General features: G+C 40.5%; 1 protein-coding gene across 13 annotated transcripts in view; it reads right to left on the bottom strand.

Moving 5' to 3' along the window:
• RAPGEF4 (Rap guanine nucleotide exchange factor 4) overlaps nucleotides 1–21544 on the bottom strand; it is a 272690-nt gene that overhangs the window by 39170 nt on the left and 211976 nt on the right. For all 13 annotated transcript variants that reach the window (XM_072961173.1, XM_072961166.1, XM_072961165.1 and 10 more), the window contains 4 exons: nucleotides 21061–21207; nucleotides 19018–19133; nucleotides 13103–13191; nucleotides 8783–8861 (listed from right to left, as the gene is read on the bottom strand). In XM_072961173.1, the coding sequence (XP_072817274.1) occupies nucleotides 8783–8861; nucleotides 13103–13191; nucleotides 19018–19133; nucleotides 21061–21207 (431 nt within the window). The remainder of the gene's footprint in view (nucleotides 1–8782; nucleotides 8862–13102; nucleotides 13192–19017; nucleotides 19134–21060; nucleotides 21208–21544) is intronic.

Raw genomic sequence — 21544 nt, 5'->3', positions numbered from 1 at the left:
GTTAACTGCTGCAGCCTTGACAATCTGAGAGTCAGGGATGCAAGGGATTGGATTCTTCATCTCTGAACCAGAGCCTCTCTGCTACAGTTTCAACCAGCTCTCTTGTCCAATGCCTGTCAATTCAGAAAGCAGTGGCTCACCACTACTAACCAGACCAGGCATTCTTAAATCCACTGATGATTCAAATCCTCACTGGAGGTTTCTCTTGTTATGGTAATAAGATTTTCACCATCTGGGAGCATTAAATTAGAATCCTTAACAGCATGAACCATGTCTTTTTAAAAGAACTGATGTATAGTCGATTTATAAGGTATTAATTTATGGCATACAGCATAGTGATTTAGTTTTTCTATATGTATATATATTCCTTTTCCTATTCTTTTTCCTGATAGGCTATTACAAGGTTCTGGATATAATTCTCTATGCTATACAGTAGAACCTCGTTGTTTATCTATTTTATATATTGTAGTTAGCAGCTGCAAAGCCTGAAATCCCAATTGATCCCTCCCCATTCCCTTTCCCCTTGTTTGTTTTCTATGTCTGTGAGTCTGTCTCTGTTTTGTAAATAAGTTCATTTGTGTTATTTTTTTAGATTCCACATATAAGTGGTATCATATGGTTTTTTTTTTTCCTCCTTCTGGCTTACTTCACTTAGTATGACACCTCCAGGTCCACTCATGTGGCTGATAATGGCACTATTTTATTTTAGGAACTTGTCTTAAACTCATTGTGAGTCTCTACACACATTTTCTAATCAAGGACTGGGCACGTGGAAACATAAAAAGCTCCAAATGTTTGTTGAGTGACTGTTAAACTATTCAATGATATTGTTTGGAGTGCCAACTATCATGCAGTTTTCTTTAAACTTTTCTTTTTTGCAAAAATATCACAATTCTTTAAAACCCTTTATCTAAATCACTTGAAATTCCGTCTTGTTGAGGTATCAAATACAGATCATATGACATTCTAAATAAGTTCATATTCTGTGTCACCCAAATAATAAATGTCTGGTACACCTTTTAAACAGAACCTTTTAGTTATTGTGTATTTAATCTCTAGGACCCCAGGCTTTCAGAATGACTAAATCTTCATTGAATTGGACCAGTTCCTTTGCTCACACAAATGTGGCTGAGGACAAACTGGATCTGTATTCAGTGAGGTATTAGGGCTGAGAATCAGAAGAGGTGAAGGCCACACAGCCTTGCTACCCTGCCAACAACCAGTTTAATATTCCATTGAGTCATTTTCCTCATGCCGGCTCTGCCGTTCAAACACTGTAATTATTTCATATATTTTTACCTAGTTATTATCTTACTCACCACAGGCACCTGTAATTTTTCTGTATTTTTTTTTACTGCTCATTTACGTATTCTTAATTCAGCTAATAATGGTTCCACGTATTAAAATTATCATGGGGAAAGTAAGTGAAAACCTCCTAGGATGTAGCGGCAGCAGATTCATTACAGCTTACAACAGGGAATAAAATATTATGTATACTTTTTGCAGTAAGTACATGCTAATTATGCAGCTATTTATAAAACACTTATCAACATTCAAACTGATACTCTTCAATGTTGTTGTTTTTAAAACCCTGCTTTGCATACAAGCTCTCTGCTTGCAGCTGAAAACAAACTTTGGGGGTCATCTGCCCACTGCCTAGTCAAAGCTTTTGTATTTTCTCTACATCACGCCCTATTCCTCTCATGATGGTACAATCACTTGTTTCCAGGGGGCACGATTTATACGGGGCTTTAAGGTTTATAATGTACTTTCACACATGTAGCCTCATTTGATCTTCACAACAACCTGGGGAGGTGGGCAGGGCAGGTATAATTACCCCATTATATAGACCGGGTTCAGAGAGGTTAAGGATAATTGCCAAGTAATACAGCTTGTAAGACGCAGCTCTTAAATACAGGCCTTCTGACTTCAGAGCTTTGCTCTTCCCACCGTATTATGACCCAGCTTGCCTTCGTAGAGAGAGCACCCCCACATCCTGAGCACAAGTCTATTCCTTCCTTGATGCCGTGTGTGCTTGGGAACCCAAGCTCTGGAATTGGACCACCTGGCTTCACACCCCGGCTCCCCCACTTATCAGCTGTGAGACCCCTGGCCAGTTGACTGACCATTTAGAGACCCAGTCTCTTCATCTATCAGTAAACTTCACAGGGCTGCCGTCAAGGAGGAGATGAGACAGTATTGGTAAACCACATAGAGCAGTATCTGAGACATTCTAAGTGCTCAGGAGAGGCTAGCGCTCATCATTATTACTGATCCATGTCTGAAAATCATTCAAAATCTTTTAAATGGATGGCTTTGGAATTTTTCATAAGACCTGGCATTTCTGGGTTTAACACTGTGATGCTATTTCTTCATTTTTAAAAAATAAAGTTGAATTTATTCATTTTGTTACTTGTCTAATTAACTTTTTTTGTGAGGGGGGAGGTAATTAGGTTTATTTATTTATTTTTAGAGGAGGTCCTGGGAATTGAACCCAAGACCTTGTGCGTGCTAAGCACATGCTCTACCACTGAGCTACACCTCCTCCTTGTCATGCTTTTTCTAACACAGCTGCTCCTGTGTTTGTGTGCACCTATTTATTAAGTTGGAGCTCACAGAAGTGCTTTCTGCACTGTCATTTTCTTTATGTGCCTCCCATTTTCTCCCTTGGATTTTTTTTTTCTCATTGATTTTCAGAATTCTCTGCGTTTTTAGAAGGCTTTAGTTCTTGGCTATTCTTTTTAGTCTTAAGTCAGGGGTTGTACTCAAAGCAGAGCAGTCAGGGCTTGGCCTAATGAAACACATTGATTGAGCTTGGGCTCAAATATTGTTCTAACCTTTACTAGCAATGTAACTTGGAGCAAGTTACTTATCTGCTCAGTCTCACTTTCTTAATGCAAAAAGAGTACACAACCCATAGTGTTGATAGGAGGCTGAGAAAATACATACATAAAATACTTCGCAGAATATCTGATAATACACTCATTTTCTGTGAAAGAGGATACCATGTTCATATCATCATCAAACCAAATCCTCCTTATTGAAAATAAACTCTCAAACTGCATAACTGCAGAAGTAAATTGCTCTCATGGTGACACATGGATCAAACACTTTTCAGAACCCATTAAGGGACCAAAATAGTAAAATTTGGCTTTGAGAAAATTTAAGCTGACAATTTTCCTTAGAAATTCAAAGATTGTTCTTAAAAACATGACTTTAAGAATCTGATGCTCTCTTGTAAATCTTGCTTTACAAATTTTGATAAATGTTCCTTAGACCTAAATCAACTTATAAAGAGAACATCCTCAGGTCATTTTCACACTGAAATGAAGGATGGAGACCCTGCCTTCTCAGCAAGGAAAGTTGTCGTGTTTCACTTTGTTTCTGTATAAGGGGTATAATACATAACAAAGACAGTTTTAGCTAAAATTTACTGGCATATCTGTATTCTATGTTTTCTTTTTAATTCAAGAAACTAAATAAATTATTTCCATGCCAAAAGCATAAAATTTATGTTCAAAAAACAAATTAGGATACTAAGAGAAAATATTTGACCAAAATTATTGTTGTACTTAATTTAAATATAAACCATTTATCAGTTAAGAATCTTTTCTTTTAGCTGAAGTAACAATCTGTTCTAAACAACAAAGACCTGCATTTGTTGACATGCAGAGAATCTATTGGTAGGGTAAGCTTCAGGATTGGTCCAAGGGCAGTGACGTCATCACATACTTCATTTTCCCCCCGACTCTCCCCTCATTTCAGCTTTGTCATAGGGCTTGTTCCCCTAATGGTTGTAGGATGGCTGTCACTAGCAATTGGGGCAACAGGCTGCCTGTTCTCTCTTTTTTATTAAACTATATTTGATTTACAATATTGTGTTAGTTTCAGGGGTATAGCACAGTGATTCAGTTTTTTTTCCCGATTTTATTCCACTATATGTTACTACAAGATATTGAATATAATTCCCTGTACTATATAGTAAAGCCTTGTTGCTTATCTATTTTATGCATAGTAGTTTGTATCTGTAAATCCCATAATCCAAATTTATCCCTCCCCTCCTCCTGCTCCCCTTTGGTAACCATAAGTTTGTTTTCTATGTCTGTGAGTCTGTTTCTGTTCTGTCTCTCAAATTTTTAAAAGCTTTATTTTATTTTTTTTGGAGGGAAGGGAGATATCTAGGTTGGTTTGTTTATTTATTTTAGAGGAGGTACTGAGGTTGAACCCAGGACCTCATGCATGCTAAGCATGCACTCTACTGCTTGAACTATACCATACCTTCCTCAAATGCTGAGAAAGCTTTTTACTCAGAAGCGCCAGGAAGCCTCTCTTTGAATCCCATTGGCCCAGTCTACCTTGGCCTGTAATTTGAGAGCCAATTGTGGTCAAAGGCAGCCAATTACTATAACTACCTAGACTGACCAACTGAGATGGCACTGATGTTGGAGAGTCAACTACAATGTCCACTGCCACTAGAACTACATTAGTGCTCCATGAGTTTCTCCAAACATCTGCCAGGATATGTGGAATCTTAGGTGGCTGTTTGGTTTCTATGTGCCTTGACTGCTCCAATATGTAAAATGAAATAAATATCATATCAGTGCTTTTTTTTGCCTCACCTGTGGGGGCTGGGTGTTGGAAAGATAAAGTAAATGATGTGAAAATGCTCTGAATCAAGAATACAGTTATTAAAATTCAAAATAATATTAACTTAGTTGTGACCACTCACTGAATTGAAGGCCTGCCTGCATTTGTACAGACAAAAGTAAGGCAGAGTTTAATCATAAAACACAAAATTAAAACAATAGGGAAGCAACTCTGTAATAAACATTAGAAGTGCTAAAATATTACATATTCTTTGTCTACTTTTAGAAATTTAAAGTAAGGAAAATACACGGGCAAGGATTTAGCTGAAAGGAAGCTGACTCACCCCATTGTGCTTGTTATAGGAAAAAAAAGGTGGAAATAATCTAAATATTCAATAGGATGAGGCTAAGAAAATTAATTATGACATGTCTGCCATATAATATTGTGAATCAATAAAAATAATATGTTTATCTCATGCATTTTGTCACCTTGTTGCCCAGCACTGAATAATAAATTCTAAGTGTTTGTAAGTGTTTGAGGAATTATCTGGGGAAAAAAAGTGTAGTTTTATTGGTATATATTGATTTGGAAAGATACCCACAGCATACTGGTAAGTGAAAAAAATTTTAAAAAAGCATATAAAACATGACCTCACTTACATAAAATTATATACAATACACTTTCTGAAAGCTTTTTCATAATACAATGGTGAGATACCACTTGAAGTTTTCTCTCTTCTCCTTTTCTGTAAACTGAAGTTTTTTTACAATGAGACTGTTCTGTTTTTAAGAATGATAAAGCTATCTCTATTTAGACAAATGGTGTGGAAAAATATTTAATGCCAGAGTAGGATATTCATAACATGTTATTTAGTGACAAAACATACACCATTGTTTCTAGTATGATCCCATTCTAGTATTTTAAAGCACAGATCTGTATGTATAGAAAAACGACTGGAAGGACATACACCAAGGCAGTAACTGTCCTAATGCCTGGTAGGGTGATAGGGGTTTTAGTTTGCTTTTTTAAGACTAATGGAAAACTGAACTGAATTCTAAGTGCAGGTTTTAAAAAAGATTGAAAAAACTAGAGATGAAAAGTACAGAAACTGAACAAATATAATTTTAAAACCTCATTATAAAGCACTTGTATTCATCAGGTCAAATCATGTCCCAAGCGTATCTAATGAATAGAGAGTTTCTCTCATTAGCACATAAAAGGCCTGAAATATTAATGTTAAACAGAGTTCTACCATCCTCTCCTGTGCTAAAAGCAAAACTGGAGGAGACATACGATGTGGATTAAGGACAGAAACAGGCGTCAGTGGCTCAGGGCTCAAATTCTTTCTGTACTAGTAATTACCCTTCTCTGAGCAAATCATAATTTTTCATTATCCCAGTTTATTGACTTGGAACAAGAGCAGTGAAAATACTGACTTCTTCGTAGGGCTGCTATGAAAAGTAACACGTCTTTGGTACTTTAAAAACACTCAGCCAAATCAACTCACTGACTGTAAGTGCTTTAGTGGGACGTGGTGAAGCACTTTACTATCCCTCTGTCCCAAAGCAACATGGGTCTTTACCCACGTGCTCAGTTTTACATCATCCCTCCCTGTCACATATGGACACAGTGCTAAGCAGTTTATATGTGCTTTTTATATTTTTGCCTGTTCATCGTTTATTTCTCCACTTTATTTTTCTTTATAGGCAGTCTCTGTAAAACTGTTCAGTAAAGTGCTTTGCCTTCCTTTGACCAAGATGTCAGCAGTGACCCACGCGAGGCAATGACCCAAGCTATCCCCAGGGAGGTGGGAATGAGCTGAGGGCCCAGGATGTTTGGGGCAGAGTTACTCTAGCAGCTGGGTCTCTAGTTGCTGCCTGCAGGTCTCTTTCTAAGGCCTGGCCTCTTTAAGGATTCCTTCAATTCTCTGAGTTACCCCATCCTTCTGATGAATTCCTGAAGTCTGTCACATAGGTTTACTTACCTATGACCAAAAAAAGGAGCTTATATAAGAGCCTAGATAACATCTTCCTGGAGGCAAAGGGACTAAAACTTGAGTCTTCAGCACGATATAAAAGCACTTACAGATACGCGGCTTCAAGGATAGACTCCTTTTCATTTGCTTGCCTCTAGCAGGATGAGCTTCCGGCCTTCCTGGCATGCTTTCTCGAGGCATTACAGAACAATAATTCTCATTTTATTCCCACCACATAAGGACTAGGGACTTAAACTGTCCAATATGGCAGCCACCGGTCACATGTGGCTACTTACATTTAAATTAATGAAAATCAAATAAAATTAATAATTCAGTTTCTCAGTCCTAAAAGCCAATTTCAAGGCTAGTGGCCACTGGGCTAGCATAGATATAGAACACTTCCATAGTGCCTGACACGTAGAGAGTTGATTCAAAATAGAACAGTTCGGAGAATCTAAGTTTTCACAGGGCCGGGAGTGAAGGGGGTGGTCTGAGGGCACAAGGTCGTGTAGGTGGTACCCTGCCATCCTGCATCCTCTCCATCTACTGAGAAAAGAATCAGGACTGGACATCACAGGCCCCCTTGATTCTGTTTTTTTTAATGGAGGTTCTGGGGCTAGAACCCGGGAAGCCTTGGTTCACTCTTCCGTCTCCTCCTCCCCCCGCATCACGATTCCCCGCACCTCCCGACCTGGGAGTGGCGTGGGCTTCCCCCTCTAGGATCTCCTATTTTAAAGACTGAGGTCAGTGATATGAATGTTCTCAAGCAGCTCTGAAGGGGAACAAGCTAATTAGTCAAAAAGTCAGAGTTTGAAAAAAAAAACAAGCTGCATGTTTGGGGCTTTGAGTCGTAAAGATGGTATGACTTCAGCCACTGCGCTCTCTCACTCTTCTTTTGGTTTGTTCGCCTTACACTTATCAACATGCTAACTGTTGAAAAAAAATCTAAACTCAGTGGTGGTTTTTATGTTTCCTTCCAACAAATCTCAAAGGTCTTGTAATGATTACCATGTATGGAGCTAAAAGAGCACAGAGAGATCCCAAATGTGTTAATTTTACTTGAGAAAAACTGAATATGAGCCAGAAAGAATATATAATATATTTAAGTCTCATTAAGCTGTCATTACTTGGAAAGATAGTTTCCAGGCAAATAAACACCCAAATCTCACTCTCGCAGCTCCCTCTGAATAGTACATTGAACTGCAATCTCCTAGCCTCACACACTCTGCTGACTTCAAAGAGAATTATGGGTGAACAAGGAAATGAGAATCAGGTAGGACAGTTATAATTCTGAAAAAGGAAACATGCCAACATTGATTGCATTGCTCAGAAAGAAAGAATGCCATTCTCCTTCAGTACAGTTAACTGCTCAGAAAGGCCAAAGTGTTCGGGGGCCGGAATTTTTGTTGCTTTAAAAATAAAGCAAGGTTAGAGAATACACTTTCACACTCCGCCAAAGTTGAGGGTGTAACTCATTAGCAACAGTAACTTCTTTTATTTAGCTAATGTCCTTGGAATGTTCCCTCTGCGCTAGACACTGTGCACCAATTGGTCAACTCAACAGACTACTGAAACGTTGCCCCAAATAAGTTCAAGGTTAAGCTGCTTAGAGAAACTGCCATTAGAACTTCAAGTTTTGTATCTTCGACATTAGTCAGTGGGATAATAAAAATGGCAACAAATTTCAGTATCTAGAGAATAGGGCAGACAAAGATGGATGTAAAAGAAAAGTTAACCCACAATGGTAACTTGTATATATCTCGGCAGGTTAGTGGTCTGATTAATACTACAGCTCAGAGGGACACAAACAGATCACGGTCCATCCCGCCAGGTACCCGACAGTGGTACAAAGTCTATCTCCAACCTTAGAAAACTGTCCCTAATGATGGTCCCTAGTAATACTCTTGTCCACAGCCTTCTCTAGCCTACCTCCCAGGTGTGTGTATCTCTCAGCAGCATCACTTTCCTGAGACAACTTGGCTCACATTTCTCTACCCAGGTAATGAAGAGGGAATCCTTAAACTTGGCACAGCAAAACCATGCCAGGGAGAGCTGGGAATCTGTGTGCATGGAAAGCTGCTGATGTTTCAAAGTCTGACAAGGGTGGAGAGCACACTTCTGCCTGGGCGGTGACTTACCTGAAGAGATGCGATGAGATAATGACCATGTACACATGGGGTGCTGTCGAGGAAATAGAGACTTTTCACAACAAAAGGATATTGGGCCACCAGAGCTGGGCAAAGCTGGGTATTTGGCATAAAAACACAGTGCATCATAACAAAGTCATTTAAAACAGAATCTGTAGGCAGGGGAAGGAAAACAAAGCAGAAAAGGAAGTTAGATTCCTGCAGAAACATTTAGGAAATCAAGAGCTGGCTTGGGATAGCAAGGTTTTACTGTTCAAAGAAGCACTGCATATAAAAATAATAATGTTAACAGAGCTTGAGATCAAAACTCAATTTCTTAGGACAGTGGACAAAAAGTACAATATTTTTAAAAGCGACAGTCTTGTCTTAATGGCACTGGCCACCCTACCCACAATGAATTTAAAAAAATTTATCTGTAATTAAAGAGCCACACATGGGCAGTGCCATGTGTGCAGAACTACGACATGGTCATTTGTCTATTTTACACCATATGTCTTTTGTCAGTATTTTTTTTCCTTTGTTTCTCTTTCATCTCCTCTTCTGAGAGAGAGCAATAAAAGATGAAAGTGTGATAGAATTATAGAAAAAGGAGATGGTAAGAGCAGAGAACTGGTGAGGGAAACAAAAGCAGCTAAAAAAAAAAAAAAAGGCAAGATAAAGGCTGAAGACAAGATAAAGACCGTGAGCAGCAATTGAAGCAAAACACAATCTCTTCGGTAGATTAAAATGGTCAATGCCCTACATTTGGAGCACTGAGGTAGGTAAACAGGAAGATGGCAAAAGAAGTAAGGCAAGCCCCTCAAAGAAGCTTCATTGCTTTGTTCTGAATTTGATGCTGGTTCTTCATTGCAAAGACAGCGCTATCCAGGCAGTCCTGGTGAGAAAGCACGTGAAGACAGACTGAAAGGCCTCAGAGTACACCCCGTGCAAACTTTGGAAGATGCTCTGGGGGTTTTCAACTGAAAAACGAACTACCCTGGCTGAGTTCTATGAAACTCACATAATTTTTCTAACAGAAAATGGTGAGAAATATGAGAATTTTAACTATATAAATTGAATGTCCAATGCCTCTGTTTTAAATTAATGTGTATTATCAAAGTTGGAATCAGTGACTAAAGGTTTAAACTTATACTCATTTTTTAAAAATTGAGATAATTGTCATATAACACTGTATCAATTTAAGGTGTACAATGTGTTGATTTGATGCATTAATAGGCTGCGATATGATTACCACCGTAGCCTCAGCTAACCCCTCTGACACCTCACATAATACCATTATATTCATTTAAATATAAGTGATGAGTGTAATCTAAAGCTGTCATCACTCGGTGTTACCAGTAATTTCAGCCCCATTATCCTGAGCCAGAGAAGATGCTGAGGTGTCAGACAGAAGCTGTGTGGGACTTTTTTCTTAAGTATGAAAGGACTTTGGCTTGTCTGAGTTGAACATCAGGGTCACCTTTACATGTTGTAGATATTCTATGAGGATAGGAGGAAAAAATGCTTGTTTATAAGGCTCCCAGAAGACCTGTGCTATACAGTAGTTTAAATTTCGCTAGAGCAGAGATTTCAGTAAGGTTCTCCAAGGCTGGTGAGCTGGTCAACTAGCGCGGTAATCACCCAGCACCCTCATTTCAATGTGGCTCTCTTATTCTCTACTCATAGGCAGTAACTCTTGAGAACCGATTAAAAAAAAAAAAAGTCATTGCTACTAGAACATGATTTCCCAAGCTCTTAAGGACTAATGCTGGTTATAGAAGTGAAAGGTGTAGGAAACCAATACCTCTTAGGGAGAAAACAGATGTTTCGGTAAATTAAGAGAATGTGCTATCAAATCCAGGGGTGTTCATTTCTATGATGCAAACCAGTTGCACTCTGACGTCTCTCATTGTATTGTAAAACCATCAATGCCAAGGGGCTCCCACCCCACTGATTCCATGAGTTTCAGGGTGCTGCACCAAGATTTATTTTTAACGTCCAGGATGACTATGTGGTAGATTCATATTTTTGATTATGAGAATGATACAGATTTTTTCTTTATCTCCAAGCCATGCAAATTACTTGCAAGAAAAATAAAATCGGAAAAACCGCAGGGCATAAAGTTCACTATCAGATTATGAGGTGAACTTAGTTCTAACATCAAAAATGGAAGAGTCAGGAATCACATCCTATGTGGCAGCCATTGCCACACTGATTTCTGGGCTTCAAGTTCTTACGAAGCAGTAATTCAGTCCCCTCCTCTCTCAGAAGTAACTTTAAAAGGAGGAACATATTTGTCCTTCACAGGTAGTAAAGATCTTACGGATCTTTCCTTAGATGCCACAGTCTCTAACACACCAGAATGTTCCTTTTCAGTCAATATTCACTTTAGAGAAGATGCTGTTTCTTGTATTACGCAATCACACATTCTGGGCAACAGTTAATCAGAGGGGGAAAAGTCTGCTATATTTTTCCTGACCTCGGGTCCTAGAAATATGGTTTATTTAAGATTATGTTTGCCTCTTGGAAGTAAGCAATCCTCTCCAAAATGGTCCCTCAAGGATTTCCTTTTTCAAAAAAAGATCTTATCACATTCTCCTCACTCAGACATCTGTAACCACTTCTCAAAGCTTAGCTTCACATTTAAGATGCTCCAAGGTCTGGACCCTAATTCTTAGGCCTTACCTTTTTTCCAGCACTTATGTATATGATAGACTAGCAACACCACACGGCCTGGTCTTCCTTGTCTGTTTCTACGTCAGCACTCATGTATGGAAAGCTTTGTCCCCGGTTACCAGCCTTCCCTCAGGGCCACTTCAAAGTCTATATCCTTGGGGACAATCTTCCTGGTCCTCTCAAGTTTGTAATCAAGTTGCACATTCCTTTATGTCCTCTGGCAGGTTATAAACTTCCTGAAGACAGGAGGGTGATTCCTTGTTCACATTGCCTTGTCCAAAGCATCCAGCTTAGTACCAGCCCAGCAAGGTCCTCAACAAACATTGAACTGAACGTAACTGCCCTGGTGTCAGAGATCTTGCCTTTTATATCTACTGCTCCCCAGCTAATTCACTCCATAAAAAACTCAGATAATCTAGTGATGAAATGAGAAAATGGAATGAGAAGATAAAGTAAGAAGTAAATCAGTGATCAAATACTTTTTGGAGGGATGTAATAATAATGATAACTTTACCCTGAGTATATTGTGAAGAGAAAAGAAATGAACTCTGAACTACCACTAAGTTTTTAAAATAAATCTCTGAACTTCTTTTAGTGAGAAATCTTCTATGGAGCTCAGTATGCTTAGAGTATTAGCCTATTATTCTGAGAGACAGGCCAGTAGTAAAGGATATTTTTTTTAAATAGTTGAATGTGTGCTTTTCCCAAATCACATATAAGATGGTAACCAAAGTGGAGAATGATCTCAAAACTCTGAACACTTAGTTCATGGATGAGGTTCGTCTCATTCATCCTCAAATCTCTGTGTCTTAGTTAACGAGACTGGTTCACTGTAAGGTGGTATTGTGGCTTGATTTTTTTCCCTTCCAAAAAGATATGCTGAAGTCCAAAGCCTGCAGACCTCAGAATGTGACCTTCTCTGGAAACTTATTTCTTACTTCTTTGCAGATGCAGTCAAGATAAGATAATTAATGTGGGACCTAATCCAACATGATTGGTGTCCTTATAAAAAGGGGAAATTTGGACACAGAGGCAGATGCACAAAGGGAAGACTATGTCAAGACATAGGGAGAGTACCATGTGAAGGTGAAGGTGAAGATTGGAGTGAGGCATCGCCAAGCCAAGGAATGCCCGACGTGGCCAGCAAACCCCCGGAAGCAAGGAGAGATGTGATCAGATTGTCCCTTACAGCCCTCAGAAGGAGCCAGCCCTGATGTCCCCTGGATCTCAGACTTCTAGCCTTCAGAACAGAGGGACAACACATTTTTGTTGCTCAAGCCAGCCAGTTTGCGGTGCTTTGTTATAGCAGTCCGAGGAAAGGAACACACATGGTGCTTGGTTACAGCCCGGGCAGCCCAGGGCTCTGCAGTCGCAGTGAGAACCACTCTGCTCCCAGCTGGAGCAGGACTGTGCCTTTTATGGAGGCAGCTTTAAATCAGGAAAAAGTAGGATTAAAATGATAACCTAATAGGTGCCTACAGAAGGTAGAATTTAAATGATAACTTAAGAAATGCCTTTGGAAGGCTACTCCTCATATGGATGAATGAGAGAGCCATCTGCAAAGGGCAGCCAGGACCAGAGCAGGCAGAGAAGGGTTGAAAAGATGCTCTTCTAATGGAAATACACATAACCCATTTCTAAAACTGCTTTGGCTACACACACTGAGATGAATTCAGATTTTTTTTTTTACAATGCTCTGCATGGATTTTATGGACATACAACTGTTCTAGGTATTTACCTGTTGCTTCATTTAAAGCTGGCTCGAGACGTATTGTTTCTAGAAAATGCTCTAAAATTTTTTCAGGTGTTCCTGACATCACAGTATACCTAGATGAGAAATCAAACCAGCATTAGTTTCAGTTTTTCAAAAGTAGGAAAATCATATAGAACTTTTTACATATCTAAAACTTTTTTCTGAGATCCCAGGAAACCACACTGACTTAACTTATGACCCATATTCTCCGTATGGTAAGAAAGACCCTATACCTTTGCAAAGTCATATCGATAGAAAAACCACAAACTGAAGGAGTTATTAAAATGTTATTCTTTCTTCCCTACATGGAACTAAAGTAAACTTCTTGGAGAGTGGTTCTGGCAGGCTGGGAACTGAGGCACTTCAGCCTTGTTCCAAGGGGAGTGAAAAGGAACATGCAAATCCCAGAGCGGTTCAGGTCAGGCAGGGGGAGCTGGCGAGGGGAAGTGACAGTAAACTAGGTTATCCATATATGGGTTACTTATAGCAAAATTGCCGTCCCACACTGGATTCCCCTGACTATTTCTGGAATGCTGTGTCTTTCCCAACTGTACACTGGTATGTGCTTTGGAAATGCAGCTAAGAATAAAAGAAAAGAAAACAAAATCCCCAAATGCCAATGAGCCAACAAAGAAACCCCAGTAGCATCTGAACAGGAAATAAACCAGTAGTAGAACATCCATATAATTTATTTCAATACCAAATTACTTGGCAGGGTGGGGGGGGGGTTAGGCATGATTTCAGAAGTTCCATCCATGAAGCTCTTTAAGCCATACAGGAGGACTGCTTTTGTAAATTGAACGTGGGTTATTTCAAAGTCATGTTCAAGATGGTAACAAAACAGCGAGTGAAAATGACAGGCAAAACACATGAAGATGATCCAGGGGCTCCTGTTCCAAAACTGAGATTTTGCTTTTCTGCTCAGTGTTTCACGTAGAGCAAAATGACAAGGAAGAAAAACAGCAATGAAAAGAAAATCCTCCTGTGTTTAGAAAGCAGCGGGAGGGCTCAGCTCCAGGAGAATTCAGATGTCTTCGCCTCCTGACCAATACCCTCCTCCCTGCTTGAGACCTTGGAGGAAGTATGTTGAGAGCCCAAGACTATCTCTAATGTGTTAAGTCTCAGAGTCTTGCCCTCCTGTCTGAGGAGGTGAGGAAGAGGCAACTCAACGCACGGCCCTGCACACGTGCACACGGAGGGTGAGTGAAGTATTCCTGGTGTGGACGGAGGTAACAAACGCATTCCACCTGGAAGACGACCATGATTTAAATCTACTGTCAGTGCGCATATGTGTGTGTGTGTGCACGAGCCTGCAAGACCCAGGGGAGCTGAGGAGTTCAGTCTTCTAAAGAATCTGGCCTGTTTCTCAAAGTAAATAAGGTAGAAGACAAGGACTTTTCCTCTTGTAGGCAATGGCTATTTGAGGGAAGGAGAGGGCATATCTATAAATGACTTTCAATACTTAAATGGAGAACATTGCTGAGCTCACTCAATAATTCCTAAAATAGTTGATTCCTTTTTTTTTTAAATAAATTCTTTGATGGCCCTCCTCAGATGAGCTAGAAGAGGACCAGCATCTGGCCACATGAATAAGGAACTGGGGTGGGAGAGGGCACTGAACATCTGCTGAATGTTTCCTGTGCCCCAGACAACTAGGTGGGCACTGACCAATGGTGTCACATTCGCTCCTGCCGGTTAAATCCCATCTTCATTCTGCAGATGGAGAAACTGCTCTGCAAGAGGAGGCGTCAGCCCATGGTCACAGAGTCAGTAAACACAGCATCTCTGCAGTGGGCCGGGTCTGGCTTCGGAGCACAAGCAGGGGTCAGGGCGCTGCCCGGCCTATGAGCGGGACGCTCTGGCCTGAGGCTCCATCCAGGCACCTGGAGCTCATCCTGAACAGGAGGTCTGCCCTGCAATTTAAAAGCCCCTCAGAAGGGCTTGTTTGCTTGTTTCTGAGAACAAGTTTCCTTTAATAAGAGTGTAAAGACATTATACACAAGACTAGCTGCGTGTTGCTTCACATGGCCGTGGGCAGCTGTTGCTAGCGGGCTCCCGGCTCCACAGCTGGCCACACGAGTGACTGATATATCCGTCTGTCATTGGTTCCCCTGTGAAAAGGTTAGCTCTGATAGAAGGTTGGCTTCTCATTCTAGTGTTCTCGGTCTGGACACTAGAATGGGTATCGTGTCTGGTCAAGGAGAAGGAAGGCTTACCTGGCTGGCAAGCTTTATATACGACCACCTCGCTAGGGAGAGAAAATGGCGTCTCGTCTCCCTGCCCACCTGCTCAATAGCAGACACCAGGGCATCTGTCTTTTGCTACCACGGCTCCTTCTGGGGTACAGCTGCCTAACACTAACCTCTCCCTCTTCTCAGCTCCACAGAAGGCTGTCCAGGGGTTGACATTCTCTCAGGGAAGGGAAGTCTGAAGAGGGAGCGCCAAGGAGCTTCTGGCCTGTGATCTCACGGCTCTGGGCTTGCCTGAAACATCACGTTACTGCTTTGTTTCAGGCTGGGCACTGCCAGGTGCCTGTTACTTCACCTCCGTTTAAATGAAGGACTTGAAGACCAGACAGTATGTCTCTTTTCAGTTTATCACATGAAGAAGTTACCAAGTTAAAGAGGACCCCAATTGGTTATATTATCCAAGCTGTGAGGTTTTAAATCTGTGACAGAAAATCTTTTTTTTTTTTTTTTTTTGGTGGCAGGGGAAATTAGGTTTATTTATTTATTTATTTATTTTTTGGAAGAGGTGCTGGGGGTTGAACCCAGGACCCCATGCATGCTAATCGTGCGCTCTACCACCTGAGCTGTACCCTCCCCCTAGAAAATCTTTTTCTAACACCAAGTCTGGAAATGAGGATACTTCTATCTGCACCTAGAACAAAAAAGAGATGGGAGAGAGGCCCTGGAAGGGACTATCTTTCTGCAAACAGGATTGAATTAAGTGGTTGGTTGTCTAAGGAAAAAGCAACACAGTAACTAAAACAGGAATAGTCATTTCAAACCACATAACCACAGAACAGACAATATTCAAAACGGTAAATGTTTGAGGGCTTCATATAGTTTATCCATCATGAGAAACACTGTTTCTCTATTGACATTTTAATATCACAACCAGGGTTGAGTGGCTTGGGGAGAGTTAGGAAGTTTGAAAGTTTAAAAAGTATAGCTGTCCCTCAGCATCCACAAGAGGTTGGTTGCAGGACCCCCGCAGACACCAAAATCCATGGATGCTCAAGCCCCTTACATAAAATGGCAGAGTATTTGCATATAGCCTATAAAAGTCACTTGTATACTTTATCTATATTACTTATATCATCTACTACAATGTAAATGCAATGTAAATAGTCATCAATACAATGTAAATGCTATTTAAACAGTTGCCCTCCTATGGCAAATTCAAGTTTTGCTTTGAGGAACTTTTTGGAATTTTTTTTTCCCAAACATTATCCATGTACAGTTGGTTAAATCTGTGGACATGGAACCCGCAGATATGGAGGGCCAACTGTGTGCATAAACTATCCTGGATTTCTCAGGGGAAAAGTGAATCAGAAAAATAATGTTATCAGCACCAACATGGTGACCCTCTTTGAGCTGAGAAAGGATAATTTCTGAGGAGACAGAGGCCTTAAAGGATCCCATATTTTAAGTTCATCCATAGACACGGTTGTTGCCATGTTCTCCGAGTTGTCCAGAACATCAGGCCAAAGTTCCCTGACATGCCCCCTGCCCTTTTAACTCTGGCCTGGCTCCAGAAAGCCTGCCTGAAAATGATCCCTTGAAAGAGTGGCTTTTTATTCTTCAGGGAATGGATTGGCCTGATGTGCTATTTTGTACTCTCGATATTTCCTAAATAGTGTGCTGTGAACATGCACAAGGCTTTGAATTATATAAGAAATCTGGATTGGTCCACAGAACACAAATAAGGAGATGCAATGGAAATCAGATCCAGGCCTAAAGTTAATTAATACCTGTGACCTCTCCTTTTTCTTCCGTTTGATTTCATTTTAAAAATCTGTATTTGGAGAGCATTCTAAATGGAAGCTGTTACAATAAGCAAATACTATTGAATTATGAGATATATATATATATATATATATATACACACACACACATACACACATATATGTGTATTTTAATGGCAGTACTGGGGATTGAACCCAGCACTTTGTGCATGCTAGGCACACACTCTACCATTGAGCCATACCCTCTCCTTGCAAACCTTTGATCACTGTCCCCTGCTATGAAGAGGTGAAGGAAGCGGGGGGGGGGGGGGCTCCCAGGCACCTCTTGATCAAATGTTTTAAATTTGGGGAGAATTTTCAAGGCTTATTTTTTCAGGGAGCAAGACTTTCCAGAGCCATCTGTGGCATTATTAAAGAATGGAGATGATCACTATAAAATGGTCTCGTTAGATTTAAGAGTGCTAAAGAAAATCACCGGGGGTAGTCCCGAACTTCACATAAAAAATGTTTTCATTCTCATCTTTTGTGGGCTGGAAGGACAACAGTTGAAAAACATCTGAGCAAAAACATTTTTCAAGAATGCACAGTAGTAGAAAATAGAAAAGTAGTAAAGAATTCTAGATGGTAATTTTATAGGTTTATAAATGAAAGGATAGTTTTTTTTAATATAGTCTATTTTATGTCAGGCCTTTTGAAATATATTGCCTTGCAATGTTTATTAGTGTTGAGGATAGAGTATCTATACACTATATTTTACTGTAACAAGTTCTGAGCCTGACAGAGCACGGACTTGTGAGTTGGTCCAGTTGCACCTGAATGCAAGCTCTCCCGTTACAAGCGTTGTAATCCGGGGTAACTCACTTCTCTGAGCCTAAAATTTTCCATCTTCTGTTAAAAGGAGGTTGTGAAAGGATTAGGTAAAATATGCAAAATATACTATGGCTGTTCAGTAACGTTCTATTTCTTCCTGACCTCTTTGGAGATACGTTGACTCATCCAGATGAAATGTCTGAGCCTTAGGCTCTCAGTCTAAACAATAACAGCTCATCATTTATGCTGACTGTCCTGATTTATGGGAACATCCCATGTACTTGGCAAAGAAAGGAAAACACTTGGGATGCATTCTTTTTCAATACAGTATTTGCTCACATTTCTTTAGCTACAGCACTGGTGTTTTTATTATTCTAAGATTAAAAATTAATCTTTAAATGAGATCCAGTAATTTTCCACAATTTCTTAGCGCTACATTTCCTACTTTCCAGTCTTACTACTCGATTGTTGGTACATTTAATGGAAAAGAGTCTTGTGTAAGTAGTTGCAGCAAAAGATAGAATGGAACATATGTGGAATGAAGAGTCAAGTTAAACAGGTGACCTGAGAAAGGGGAAGCAAATACCCTTTTGACATTAGCAGGAGTAAGTATGGATGAGGCCAAATGGACGTCTCCAGACTACAATTAACAGACTGTTTTGTATCTGAAGTCAGGTTTCCTTCAAAGATGCTCATGCTGATGATAAGATGAAAGCACTTCTTGATAAATCCTACACGTGAAATTCAAATACCAAAGGTTCCCTGCACCTAGGGGCCTGCCTACCCACCCCTCGAGCTGCCTGGCAGACCTGTTTTCATCACTTACTCCGATGCTTTCGGCTCCAAAGCTATTAACGGTTGATGGCAGCACAGAGAGAGTGTTTTTAGAGCAGGGGAATATTCTCCGAATTACTCGAGGCAGCACCAAGCGCAACGCAGTGCCAGAAACGGATACATTATACTCCACGAGATGTGTGATTAGTCAATAGAGAGAGAGAAAAAAAAGTCACACACACTGCCGTCTTCCACAAAGAAGGAGAACGTGCTATTGTAGAGATGATGATACCAAGTGAAAAGGTTAATCACAGTCTGGCAATTGCAGTGTTGGATGCAAACCTACTTTTGCTGAGGCTGTGAGTTTCCTTGATTAGAAGCCCTGTTCCCTGCTGGGACCTTCTCCAGCACCAAGACGTCTTGGTCATGTTCTTTAAGTCTGACTGTATTCGCCTCAACGTCCTGCAAATACAAATTACACCACATACAGATGCTGCCGTTTTCTCAGACAATGAAAAAAATTTCCAATGCTTCAGAAAGAAACTCATTTGGTGCTTGTGATGCTAATTGTTGGCATCTACAAATTAAGTCATTTTCAAAGTCAAGGGCTGGAACGGTCAGAGAGAGGACTAGATGAGGTTTGAGGCATGTGGTTTTAAATCCCTGCTTGTACCCCAGATTCAGAAAATCAGCTGAGTAGAGAGGAGTGTGGCTGTGCTCAGAGAAACCTTTGGGAGAGGGTGGTACAGCGGAAAGAGAGAAGAGCAAAAGCATTTATTCTCTATAAAAATATGTGGCAAACAGCATGCAGCTTCAGCAGGGTTCTTTCATTCTGATTATCTTCTGAAGGGATTTTGTTTTCTTAGGAAACATGTTTCCTAAGAAGCATGTTTTCCCTCAAATCAAAAGAGTTTTTAAAAATCCGTCTGAAATGTGTTAAAAACAGTTTTCAGTTACTTTGAATAATTCCATAAATTACACCAGTGATAATGATCCTAATCCAATTCTTTCAAAAAAATTTTTTGGCTGAGTGTAAACTCCATGTGTGTAGACTTCAAAAAGAGTAAAGTCTAAATTTCAATGTCATTTAAAATAATTTATTAAACAATGTAATGTACTTTTTTCTTATCATCTGGCTCCTATTTTAAGAGATTAGATTTAAAAAACCAAGTCAAACCCATGTGGTGTGTTTATTTTTTCTATATTATTCAATGCTTTAATTTTTAACTTCACTTTTTTTTTTTGCACTAAGAGAATGCATTCCTAAGATAAACTTTGTTGCCAGAAATTCTGTCACCAATGGCAAGAGCTTATAGCTGTGTAGGGATAGGTGTCGATACATAAGGAACAGGAGCGAGGGTGCAAATCATCATTCAATAATGCCAAATGTACCAGAAAGCACAGAAGCTGCATTTAGAAGTCTGGGGTAGGACAGGGAAAGACGCTCAGGCTGGGAGAGGCAGAGAAGAGTGTCTGCTCTGCACGCCAGGAAGGAGGGGGAAAAGCAAAGCGATCTTGGAGGGAGCAGTCACTCTGGGTGAGGTGAGATAGACTCTGGGCCCCCTGAAAGGCCAGGGGTGACAGCACACTGTCATGATGCCCAGCAGTCCACAGTCAAGCCTCCACCAGCTGAAGCTGGGTTGTCCCTCCCAAGGGAACAGGGGCTGGATGGTGGGGAGAAATCGGGGACCATCTCTTCTAAGCATCACCCACTCTCACAAATATTTTAACAAGCTTGCATTCGGCCCTTCTTCAGAGCCAACTTCAAGTGCAATTTCATGGCTCCTTCCACCACCTGGATTATTCTTCACCTACTTGCCGAAGTCTGAAATTCTGTTAGTGTGAATCAATCTGACATAAAGCACTTGAAATGAAAATGCTTGGTTGGAGTGATCATGGTGGGCATTAATTCCCACTAAAATGTCATCACTTAATAAATCCAGAGGGTGTGTGAGGATATGAGAGAGGATATCAGATTTGGGAAGAGATAGGAGGTGGAGACTAGGAAGGTTTAGGATAAAGAAAGACCTGGAGAATGAGGTGGGGAAGGACTCAAAAGGGGGAGCCCAGGATTGCCAAAGAGAAGTGTCTCATACCCTGACATTTTGCCTAGGCACCCCCATTTGTCTTCAGTTCTCACGGACCAGTGCAGGTGTGTGCAGGGGCATTTGGTCCAGCACAGCACGCCGCATTGGCGGCTTTACTGGATATCACTGCTGGACCTCAGAACCCACCAGCTCCCTGAACCCAGCAGGTTTGTAAGCAAGGCTCTTTGGCCCTAGAGCATTCATGAATCATAGCACCACTCAATTAACACCGCACTCAATTCTTCACTTAGCTGGCAAAAGTGAAAATGGGATGCTTCAGTCACACTCCACCTCGGACTCACCCTCAGGATCCGGTTGAAATCCTCCTTGTCTACTCTCAGGAAATGACAGTTGTCTTCTCGCAAGACAATGGAAGCAGCTCTTGGGGCATCATTCACTAGTGCTAACTTGCCAAAGTCATCACCCTCATGCAGGGTACAGACCACACCCTGGAGAGAGCAGAACATCCCAATGAACGTGAGCCTTGAAAAAGCAAACACCCAGCTACCTCACACCACAAGGCCCCCTGCCCCTAAAACACTGTATATATCAACAGGCGGTACCCAGGGATGCCAAAGGGGATGGCCACATGATTAAATTATAATATCCCATTTTTCTTTTATTTAGTAATAAGGGCTAGGGCTTAATTTAAATGTATACATTATAATCTGTAAGGAGATGAGCCCCAGAAAGTTCAATACTACTCTGAGTATAACAATTCAGATTATTTATGATTAGAGATCTTATAATGTCTTTTCTATATCGAGTAACAATGTTGCAGCAAGT

The sequence above is a fragment of the Vicugna pacos genome, chromosome 5 (assembly GCF_048564905.1).
Source record: "Vicugna pacos chromosome 5, VicPac4, whole genome shotgun sequence".
Taxonomy (NCBI): domain Eukaryota; kingdom Metazoa; phylum Chordata; class Mammalia; order Artiodactyla; family Camelidae; genus Vicugna; species Vicugna pacos.
This window is presented reverse-complemented; position numbering and strand designations above follow the sequence as displayed.